We start from the raw sequence: 12,336 nt of genomic DNA on the forward strand, positions 1-12,336 counted from the left end.
AGCCTTCCCACCAAGCAGGGGCCCAGATGCGTTGCTCGATCCCAGGACTCTGGGATCGTAACCTGAGCCTGAAGGTAGATGCTTAATGACTGAGCCACCCAGGCACCTAAGCAATACATCTTTTAATTTAATAGCCAACATGTAAGATTGTTTTATTAGTCTTAAACTATAAAAAGAGTAAGATATTACAATTGAATTGATCTTTTCTGAGGAAACTTCTGTCTAGCTTTAAAAATTTTATCACCAATGCAGTCTGTATTAATAGTTATGAAAGCAATTAATAACATCAGTGATATGATCAGACGAGTAGGCTAGTTTATCATTACAGATTTTAATGAGAGCTGTAATATAATAATACATATGTAATATTTTTTAAGTATGGCAATATGAAAAGATGATTTGTCAAACTTTAATTTAGAAACTTTTATAGGAACTAAAATTAAAATTATTTCCTTGAAAGCAAAATGTGTTGTCTTAGGATCACATTATTACCTAAACTGTTCCAGGTGGTATTATCATGCCCCTACACTCTCCAGATGAAGGAAGTACTTTAGATAATATGGAATTAATTGACTATAATATTTGATAGGAAATTCATATATAAAAGCCTTATCAGTGAAGGATTTCTTAATGTAAAATAAGGTCTCCCTGGAGTGCCTGGGTGGGTTACTTGGTTAAGCATCTGACTGTTGGCTTCAGCTCAGGTCATGATGGCAGGGTTGTGAGATGGAGCCCCACATGGGGCCCCTTGATGGGTGTGGGGCTCCTTTTAGATGCTCTCTCTCCTCCCTCTCTCTCTGCCCCCCCCAAACAAACAAAAAACTACTAAGATAATGTCTCCCTAAACAACTTCCTAGTTGTTCTTGTCACAAAACCCTTATCCAAGAGATGGCCCTAGTTCTATCTTTTACTTTAAAAATGACTGTTTCAGGGGCACCTGGGTGGCTCAGTGGGTTAAGCCACTGCCTTCGGCTCAGGTCATGATCTGAGGGTCCTGGGATCGAGTCCTGCATCGGGGTTTCTGCTCAGCAGGCAGCCTGCTTCCTCCTCTCTCTCTCTCTGCCTGCCTCTCTGCCTACTTGTGATCTAGCTCTGTCAAATAAATAAATAAAATCTTAAAAAAAAAATGACTGTTTCAGGTATATGCAATTTAAATCTTTGATGGGTAGCAGTGTGGTGGGAATCCCAAGTATCTCTTGGGGATCCAGGTATCAATCAGGGGATGTGACCAATGGTGAAATAGTTTATTCTGACGTCTTGCATACTTGAAATTCTTTGTTCCAATGTGAGGCAAGCCCATGTCAGACATGTTGAAAATTGAAATAATTGTTTTAGTTTCAGGGATTCCACTGAGCATATGGAAAGAGTCATTGCAATATTATCTAATTCCCAGTGACCGAATTACAACTTGAGGAAATAGGACTCCATTCACAGGAGATATTATAATAATCAAAGATAGGTAATTCTCCAATTTTAAGTCTGGGTTTTAGGGTCATCATGAGATCACAGAAATTAAATCATTTTCTTTGGGAAATTGGCACTTAGGCCTCTACCTTATCACCCTGTAATTGTATGTCCTTTACAAAGTTTCCTCTTTCTGTAATATCTTCGACTCTTCTTTCTTCACCCTCCTCCTTCTCCTTGCCTTCCAGAGGTAGGTCAATCTGAAATACATTGTAACTTTCTCAATTAAGAATCCTGTCAAACCTCATGAAAGTTGATCACCATGCTGGAAATTATGCCATGCAACTGTGCTGAAAACTGGGTATTTCAATTTTGCTCCAGCGGTGAACCGTGGAATTTGTACTTCCCCCAACAACTCCAATGTTACCGGCTCAAAATAGATGATCACCTTCGTAGCCTCCATCCATACAGTGCTGCATTTACATTTAGGAAGCTATTATGTTTTTGAAGAGAGCAATGTTGAATTCACTAAACTTGTTTTAAAAAGATAGTTGAAAATAACATTCTTATCGATATTCCTGATGAACATTTTCAGACATTTTCTAGGTCCTTTTGCATTGTGGTTCTAAACTGTTTCTTATAAGCATTATTTTGTATATTTTGTGAATGCCATCTCTAAAAGGCAGAGTGAATTAGTTTTATAAAACTTGTCTGATTAAAAACATTTCATATTTATTCTCTTTAGGTTATGCTTTCCTTAATGAATTTTTTTTTCCTTTAGATTTAATAATGCTTCCAAGGGTACTTAGTATCCAGTCTGGGACTATTGGGGGACTATAAAAATTGGTATAAAACTGTGTTACTGTAATTAGAATGACACTTGTGGTAAGGAATGAGAAGAAAACATTTGAGAAAGCATTATTTTAATGTGGTTAATAGAATCAAACAAGAAGATCACAGCATGGGTTTTTTTAGGCTTCCTAAATAGCTACAAATATTCTCATAAGTGATATGGTAGTTGAGAATCTTACACACTTAGAAGCTTATCAAATATATTGCTTACAATTCTTCTCCTAAAATGTATGTAAATTACAGTAAGTGGTTCCCATCTAACCAAGCGGAATCCTAGTCATTTGTGAGCACTCTTCATTATCACAAACTCACCAGAAAAGGAAGAAAAAAAAGTGAATTCACTGCACATTCAGGCTGCTGCATGTAAGAGTAGTAGTTATGGGCAAGGAATTCAGTTTTATACACACTCAGGTTTTACTAACTTGGACTCGGTAATATGGTTATCAGTATGTAAGTGCACTATCTTTCCATACAAAATCTTTCAGAGTAGCTATTTTTTCTCCCCTCTGTCTCTTTTTTAGCTTGTTATCCTAAAGTATGGTTAAATCACCTTGTGTTAGACAAAAATTGGATTTCATGTCGGGGATTTTTTTTGTAATTTTATTTGGGATTAGGAAGATAATGTGAAAAACAAACAAAAGCAACCCAGAAATTTGTGTATTTGGAGAAACCATATCTTTAAATAAAATGGAAACTGTGACATTGTGTGAAATCAACTTGATTAATACTGAATGAAAAGACTAGAAACTGCTCAATAGCGTTTGGCCACTTAATTTTCAGCCCTTTGAGTAAATAACTGAATTAAATTACTTCATGTGAGTTTCAGTCCAGATGAGAAAAACTTGCTTTTCTATGGGCCATTGACATACTGTACTGATTTAGCACTTGAGATCTAACAAGAAGAGATGATTTTAGTGAACCTATTTTTGGCCTGGGTTATAAGATGCAGATGTACCTAGATTGGATATAGTCTTTTCCTTTGTCTTTTGACACTTGTCCCAGTATGGATGCTCAGTCTCCAAGTGGCTGTTCAGTCTACCAGCTTGGTGGCATGGAGTCCTTTGACGCATGGTCAAATGGTGACACGTGTAATTGACAACACTTCACTGAGGCTACAACTGTTCCTCTGTCTTGATGGTTTGTGCCTAAGGCTGATTTAATTAAGCCTATGTAGTGCCAATTAACAATGCCCAATTAGGTATTCTGTCTGGCTTTCAACTTTTGCTGCTGGGAAGCTTGTAAAGAAAAGCATCTCTTTCTCCTGGATGACAAGCATATGAAAATTGATAATGGCAATGGAATGCTGATTACAGTTTTTAAAGAATTTGAAGTGATCACAATTAAAAATTTGAGTAGACAGCAAAAAGTATTTTTTCTACTTGTTGTCTTCAAAAGGGAATTAAGAAATGTCTTCTAAAAAGACAAATTCCAAATGCCATTTTTTGGTTTAATTGCTGAAAACAATTAGTGATGATAGCTATCATGTTTTGACTTCTTTTAAATGTGCCAGGCATTGAGATAAGCACTTTACCTACTGTATTTCATTTATTACTCACATCATCCTACCACTGGCAATTACTTCGTTATAACCATGTTACAGACAGGCAAAACACTTTTACCTCTCTGAGCCTCATTCTCTTCCTGTCTATGAAGAAAGTGATGGGTAGAGGTTGGAAAGTTTAGGTCTGTTTAACTCCACAGTCCTTGCTCTTACTGCTGTCCTTACATGCTGTGGTCTAACTACAAAATAAATTAGTTCTACTTGGTTTCTTTCCTCGTGTGTTTTCTCATAATAAGTTGTCATCATAGCTAGTTCATTACCCACTTAGACTTGAGCCAGTTTGTAAGACGTGGGTTTGACGGATGTTATAATGGTTCATATCTATGACAGCAGCAAGTGTTGGAGGGCGTCAAGGGCATCAACAAAGGTGCTCTCAGCAAAGGAAACAGTTAACAAAATCAAAAGACAACTGACAGAATGGGAGAAGATATTTGCAAACGACATATCAGATAAAGGACTAGTGTCCAAAATCTATAAAGAACTTAGCAAACTCAACACCCAAAGAATAAATAATCCAATCAAGAAATGGGCAGAGGACATGAACAGACATTTCTGCAAAGACGACATCCAGATGGCCAACAGACACATGAAAAAGTGCTCCATGTCACTCGGCATCAGGGAAATACAAATCAAAACCACAATGTGATATCACCTCACACCAGTCAGAATGGCTAAAATCAACAAGTCAGGAAATGACAGATGCTGGCGAGGATGCGGAGAAAGGGGAATCCTCCTACACTGTTGGTGGGAATGCAAGCTGGTGCAACCACTCTGGAAAACAGCATGGAGGTTCCTCAAAGTGTTGAAAATAGAACTGCCCTATGACCCAGCAATTGCACTATTGGGTATTTACCCTAAAGATACAAACGTAGGGATCCAAAGGGGCACGTGCACCTGAATGTTTATAGCAGCAATGTCCACAATAGCCAAACTATGGAAAGAACCTAGATGTCCATCAACAGATGAATGGATCAAGAAGATGTGGTATATATACACAATGGAATACTATGCAGCCATCAAAAGAAATGAAATCTTGCCATTTGCGACAACATGGATGGAACTAGAGCGTATCATGCTTAGCGAAATAAGTCAAGCAGAGAAAGACAACTATCATATGATCTCCCTGATATGAAGAAGTGGTTATGCAACATGGGGGCTTAAGTGGGTAGGAGAAGAATAAATGAAACAAGATGGAATTGGGAGGGAGCCAAACCATAAGTGACTCTTAATCTCACAAAACAAACTGAGGGTTGCTGGGGGAAGGGGGGGTTGGGAGAAGGGTGGTGGGGTTATGGACATTGGGGAGGGTATGTGCTTTGGTGAGTGCTGTGAAGTGTGTAAACCTGGTGATTCACAGACCTGTACCCCTGGGGATAATGATATATGTTTATAAAAAATTAAAAAATTAAAACAAAAACAAAAACAAAGGTCTCTTCTTGCTTCTGAGAGAAAGTGTGCCCTAGTTTCCTGAGTGTAAGCAAATATAGGAGAAAGGAAGACCAATCAATAAAGACAGTGAATCCTAATAATCTGACTACATCATCTGGAGTGGCTGTCATACCCAGTGCTGTCATAATGCCAGATCTTTCTGTAGCTCCCTGTTGCCTTCATGATAAAACCCTCTGTGGCTCCTTCTCTGGGAACCTTTGCCTGCTTGCCTTGAGTAACAAGAACCATAACAGAGATAGCTAAAATGGCCAACACTCATGGAGGAGTCCTCACCTCACGTGAATGGTGGCAGACACAGAAAACTTATTATTAATATTATTACTTATCCATATCTGCCCAAGTGGCAACGATCCCTTTGATTCTTTATAATATAGTAAAGTAATAAAATGAGCTAACTGTGGCAGTAGTCTTTCATTAATCATAAGAGTTTTCAGGCTCTTGAGATAAAGTATTCACATGTATGATTTAATTCTCAGAGAAGTCCCATGGCTTCTTCACAATGGAGTAAACTGAGTCTCGGAGACATTAAGTAACTTGCCAGTGGTCAACAGTGGGATAAGAGATGGAGGCCTGACGGCAGCCCAGTCTGCAGATTCTGAACCTGCTGTTAAACCAGAAAACTCATATGACCTTATAGAAGATTGACTTAGTTTTCTGCATTTAGATGAAGATGAATGACCGACAGAGAGTACCAGCTGTGACCAGAAGAAATATACTATTTGTTTTATGAAACCTGTTTGATTTGAAAGCTGCCAGTTTTTTCTCTTATTTTTCTTCTCATGGATGTGTGAGGGGTGGGCAGCTGTCCTATTTGCTGAAGACCTCATTTCTGTCACTGGGCTGCTTCACAAATGTAGCTTTTAAGCCAGGTCCATGAAGATATTTGAGCTTACGAGTTGGTTCTCAAAGGTCAAAAGCAGTCACATCCCCCATTCCTTGAGTGTGTAAAGCAGTGAAAATCCCTTGGGCGCCTGAGTGGCTCAGTGGGTTAAAGCCTCTGCCTTCGGCTCAGGTCATGAACCCAGGGTCCTGGGAGTGAGCCCCGCATCAGGCGCTCTGCTCAGTGGGGAGCCTGTTTCCCTCTCTCTCTCTCTCTGCCTGCCTCTCTGCGTACTTGTGATCTCTGTCTGTCAAATAAATTTAAAAAATCTTAAAAAGAAAGAAAGAAAGAAAGAAAGAGAGAAAGAAAGGAAGGAAGGAAGGAAGGAAGGAAGGAAGGAAGGAAGGAAGGAAGGAAGGAAAATCCCACCTAGGATGTGGGATGTTTTGTTACCCTGCCAACCTTCAGAAATATTACTTGCTTTCAATTTTAATCCATTTCTTCCTCCCTTATCCAGTCCCATCAATATCTAGAACATCCACTCAGAAATCTGTTGGTTTCCAAGAATACAGTTATTAACTACTCCCTTTGCATCTTGTCTTAAACCTCTCCCCCATGTACTCCAGCCTTCCCTTTGACATCTCAGCCGGCTGACAGGTAGTTAGCTTTTCTGACTGGCAGATTAGTGCCTCTGCCACATGGGAGTGTCATTACACAGTAAAATTAATACCTCTGGCCTGGATTTATTTAGCATCTTCTGACACTCAAAACATCAAGGGAACATATGCCTTGTTTTCTCTTGGGATGGTTGAGTATTAGATTAAACTGGTAGGAAATATTTTAATGTCCTCGATAAAGACTTTGTATTTGGGTGCCCTGTTGTTTTTTTGAAGTTCCTTATGCGTTTATTTTCAAAGTTAGTTTAAGTGAGCTTTTACCATTTTTTGAAGGTATATGCACTTCCACATTGCTTGTTGCTGGAAATAAATAGATAGATAGATAGATAGATAAATTTATTTGTAAGTAAAATCCACTACCAACTCTGGGTTTTCTTTTTCAGATGCAAAAGAATTTGTTTTAAAAGCCCAGATCTTAGCTGGAGGAAGAGGAAAAGGTGTCTTTAGTAGCGGTTTGAAAGGAGGCGTTCACTTAACAAAAGAGTAAGTCTGGACATTTTAATTCTGTGTCTTTGGTCTAAGCAGTTATGGGAGATTTTGCTCATGACTGAAGGAAGCAGTCCTTGAGAAAGATGTTTGGAATGGGGTTGGGAGCAAAAGGTAGCGAAAAGGGAAATGAATTAAAGGTAAGAGTGCTCTGTGGTGCCCAAGTGTTCTTTATCTCACAAAAGGATTTTTTCTCCACTAATTTGTGAAAAATCAACACTCCTTCTGTTGTAGACAGTCAGTGATTCATCATAAATGTTGAAAACAACAACATAAATGTGGCCTCCAAAGTGTCTCTTCCCTATTCTAGAACCCGCAGTAGCTCCCCAGTACCAATGGCTTCAGTTGTCCCTCCTGTATGATAGTCCAAGCCTTCGGCTATCAGGGCCCAGCACTGCCCACTTTCCCTTTCCTTTCTGTCACTTACCTTTTCATTATCTACTTTGAATCTCACCCTCTCTCTTGTGCCTCTCAGTGGCCAAGACTTCTCACACTGCCCAAGTCAGGTCTTTGTTATTGACCTCATATCTGAATCTGTGATACATTTCAGCAGTGTCTTTCTACTATGAAAGTAACTTATTTTGGGGAGAGAGAATAGCAGAGGGAAGCAAGAATCTCCCTCCCCTCCCCTTCCCTTCCTTCCTCTTTCCCTGCCCCCTTTCCTTCTCTCCTTCTTTTCTCCCCTCCCCTTCCCTCCCCTCCCTTCCCTTCCTTTCTCTCCCCCACCCCCCCCATGGGTATTTTGTTCTCAGTGAGCCTCCGGTACAGGGCTAGGCACCTAGTACATGAGCAGAAAGCCCTACGGACTCGATGAGTGTGGAGCTGGACATGAGGACATGGCATGCAGTCTTCTCTAAAGTAATTTTCAGCATAGACATTGATATTTTTTCCTTTCTCTCTCTCTCTCTTAGCCCTCAAGTTGTGGGACAGCTGGCTAAACAGATGATTGGGTATAATCTAGCAACAAAACAAACTCCAAAAGAAGGTGTGAAAGTTAACAAGGTAATGCGAATGCTGTGGGTCATTTTCTATGTATGTTGTTAGAAAAGAAGAGAAAATCCTATTTCAGTTTTGACAACCTGATGAAGCACTACACTTTGGTGATACACCATTATATTTTTTAAACCTCCTATGATCTGTTTAGGTTGTGGTATGACTTTGAGGAGAAACGTAAAGGTTCTATAATAGTACAAGTGTTTATTATCATTAGCATTTACTAAAAGTAGGTGTGGGTGAATGATAGAATCGATGGCTTTCCCTTCCAGAACACAGGCCCAAGTTGTTTAAAGCTGAACGGGCTTTGAGTGACAGCTCTTACTCCTCAGTGTGGACATTCTCTGCTCCTCCATAACCCCACCCTCGTCCTACGAATCAGAGTTACCTGCTGTGATTGGTTTTCTAAGTGTCGCTTTACCTTACTTTGAGATTAATACCACTGAAATCCACTATTCTCACTGCACGTACGGTGGGTGAGTGGTCTGCTGGGGTTCCGAAGTGTCTCTAGGGGGCACCTCATGCGCATACACACACACACACGCATAACATAAAACCCCAAATCAAGTGGCCCGCCTCAGTCATAAAATCGTGGGTGCAGAGCCAAGGCCAGAACCTAACTCTGCTCCTGTCAGCCTGTCCACCTTATACACCTTCCTGGTACACAGAGACACCACTGCTGGCTACTTGATTTGTAGGACTCGGTTCAAAAACATATAGGGGCCTTTGTTCAAATTTCAAGTCCGCTCCAGCAAAACATTATGCCAAAAGACCAGGATGGGAACCCTTCTGAGCATTGGCTCCTGTGTGATGACAAGATTGCACACCCCAGTCCTGGCAGGCACGGATGGTTAGAAGACGCTGTCATAACAGTGAATGGGGACCCAGGCTTTCAGGGATTCTCTCTCTGCTTTGTGGACACAGCATCACCGATGATGGTTTCCACCATCAGTGTGCCTGTTTGGGGAACCTGAGGCAGTGTGTTCTGTTCTCAATTTCTCAGAGTGAAAAGGGGAGAAAATTTTCAAGATGACCAAAAAAACAAAAAATTGCCGGTTGGTTCTTAGTGTACCATGGTGGGGGTCTCTTGGGTCTCCCTTGGTCTGAAAGAGGGAGATGGAAATCCTGGTGGTCATTAGCTCCTTCATTCTGAGAACTTAAAGCTTTTATAAATGTCAAGAGAGCATACTAAGGAGAAACGAGTTGTGGTGATTTCCCTTTCCCACTTCTTCTCAGATGTAAGAACTGTTTTAAAACTCAAAGTGTTTTGTTTTGACTTTTGTTTGGCCCAACACAGTGCTTTTATTTGCCTTTTAAATCTGGTTATGAGTCTTTACCTGTGTTAACTTCTTCAAAATTTGTCCACAGAGGACATGATTAGTGTTTTTGTTTGTAGGATTTCGTTGTTTTATATGAGTTTTTAGGTTAGAGTTTGTGGTACTTTTTTAAAACATATAAAAATACCTAAAGCAGATTCACCCTGTATGGTAATGCATAAAATTAGTTTGGAGATAGGTTTCTGAAAGGCTGGTGATAAGTGTATGCTTGTACATTGAGTCATTGCCAGGAAACGTCTATAATGTGTTGTTTTTTTAAGTAGTGTATTGTGTTTTCCTCCAATTGTAAAAGTAATTCAAACATGTAAAAAAAAATTCCTATCTTACAGAAATAGAAAAATTTGAAAACAGAAATTCTTTGGATTTTCACCCCCCTGAAATAATGGCATATATCAGGTCTGTCCTTATTCTGTGTAGTTTATGTTACTACATTCCTATTATGTTACTACTATTCCTAACATTGTGTACAACTTTAAGGAACATGGATTTTTTTTTCATTTATGAAATCTTGGACAGTAGATAGAAGTCACCCCATTATAGAACTTTAGATTTCTAAGATTGCTTGAGAAGTTGTATAAACACATACATACATTGTACACTTTGGATATTTTTTTCTGAGTCTGTGCCAATGCACTTCTCTTGTGTTCCCTTGGGTAACAATATGAGAGGTGAGACTCTTCTACTCACCACGTTCTTCATGATTCAGTTCCAGCGAAGGTTACTACTGTACAGCGAGAGAAGTGGGAGAACCGAGTATATTTTTAATCTTTTCTAATCACAGTTCTGTTACAGATAATTTGTGTGCTAACGCTCATCCACAGATCACAGTTTCAATAGCATGAGACGAAAACCAAAAACCAACCAACCTGGTTCAGTGGTCCAGTAGTTCCCCAAAGCTTCCCATCCTGGAGGACTCCACAAAAAGGTTGTGTTGATGATGTTTGTGTCAGTCACAGATGAAGTCACATTTCTGAAATATAATCAGCTCAGGTCCTCGTGGGATGAGTGTTCATGGAATCCATTTAGATTCTCTCTGCAACAATGCCTAATATATTCTGACTTCCTGGGCCATATGGAGGGCATGGTAATGTAAAAAATCTGATCTCAAAATACTGTATCTTGAATTATCCACTGATAATCATCATTTTCCCCGGACTGTTTTCTTAAAGAGTCATACATTATTTCTACCAAGCAGAAGACTTTGGAGACAGCAGCTGGTCTTTACAAATAGAAATTTGATGGAATGCAGAGCACATCTGTCAACATTTTAGAAGATTAAGAATAGGACTCTTGAATGACATCCTAAAAAGTTACAGTGTTGTGTTGCTTCTCAGAATAACTACTGAAAATCATTAAATTTCCTTCTCTAGACTAACTCTTATTAGAAAGTGAACAGAAAACAGCATGCTTCTGTGAAAATCCCAACACCGTGTGCCAAGAAGTATTTCTTACATAGTCATGAGTTACCATTTATGATAAAAGAATCAATATGAAGCCTCCTATATTTTATTTTTAACTGGTGATGTGTTTGAAAAGAATTTCTGTATTCATTACTTCATAGCTTTTTAGACCATCATATATTTATCCCATTACATGTGTCTTAAAAATTAGTGGTTTGATGGCATCTGGGTAGTTAATATGTATGCTGTTTAATCTGTGACTTTTTTGGTGAAATCTTTTACTGAACTACTTTCAGGAAAAGCAATGAAAGTGCTTGTATTATTTTCACTACTAGTAGTGATTAGTTATGACTATTCTTTTTTTTTAAATGATCAAAGACGTCTTTTACCAGCTTTTTTTGGAGTGTCAGCTGGTACAGCCTCTCTCTCTCTCTCGGGCAGTTTGATAGTACTTATCAAAATTGCAATTATGAAGAGTCTTCTGGATACCTTATCTACAGGGATACTAGAACACATAAGCAAAGGTATATATATATATAAATAAACACTGAAGTAGGCTTTTAGAGATACGAAGTCCACATACGTGACTGTCAGTTGGGACATAATTAAATAAATATTGACATATAAATACCATCTAGTCACAAAGAAGACAGAGGACCTTGGAGAGATCTCCAACTTGTAGTACTAAGATTAAGAACAAGAGAGGGGCACCTGGGTGGCTCAGTGGGTTAAGCCTCTGCCTTCAGCTCAGGTCATGGTATCAGGACCCTGGGATCGAGCCCTACATCGGGCTCTCTGCTCATCAAGGAGCCTGCTTCCCCCTCTCTCTCTGCCTGCCTCTCTGCCTACTTGTTATCTCTCTCTATGTCAAATAAATAAAATCTTAAAAAACAAAAAAACAAAAAAACAAGAGAAAAGAGGCATTCACGTATGTATAATATGCTTCCATGTGTAGGATGTCTCCACTACTGTAATGCTTGTAGATGAATGGGAAGGAGATACAAAGTTAACAGTGGTTTTTCCTGGTAGGCCTGCCACACAGTTGCTAAGACTGTGCTGAGCAAAAGGGCAGTGGGCTGAGGCAGTGAGCACAGAATGCAATCCTTCCATCCCCTTGCCTCTTGCCCAGGCATGGTCCTGACATGCACAGGATCATGGCCTCCCAGAGAAAGTTGCTACTTTTTCTGATGATCACATAAGTTCCATATAGGCTGCTGATCACCCTCTCTCCTGATGCTCAAGGGCTGTGTATGTGCAGCCTGGGGGTGCTGTCACTGTCTTGTGTATATACTTGTGGTACCTTTTGCATTATTTTTGAATAAGCAAATAATGTATTTGTAATTTTAAAGAAAGTGGA

General features: G+C 39.5%; 1 protein-coding gene across 2 annotated transcripts in view; it reads left to right on the forward strand.

The window, feature by feature from the left end:
* Positions 1-12,336, forward strand: part of SUCLG2 (succinate-CoA ligase GDP-forming subunit beta) — a 184,428-nt gene that overhangs the window by 42,283 nt on the left and 129,809 nt on the right. The window contains exons 1-3 of one of the 2 annotated variants that reach the window (XM_082691379.1): positions 5,847-5,915; positions 7,094-7,246; positions 8,161-8,251. In XM_082691379.1, coding sequence (XP_082547505.1) covers positions 8,192-8,251 — 60 coding nt within the window. In that variant the 5' untranslated portion in view covers positions 5,847-5,915; positions 7,094-7,246; positions 8,161-8,191. Of the gene's footprint in view, positions 1-5,846; positions 5,916-7,093; positions 7,247-8,160; positions 8,252-12,336 lie in introns of those variants that run through there. The other variant, XM_082691378.1, reaches the window with a different exon arrangement.

Source organism: Mustela nivalis (assembly GCF_964662115.1).
Source record: "Mustela nivalis genome assembly, chromosome: 1".
NCBI lineage: Eukaryota > Metazoa > Chordata > Mammalia > Carnivora > Mustelidae > Mustela > Mustela nivalis.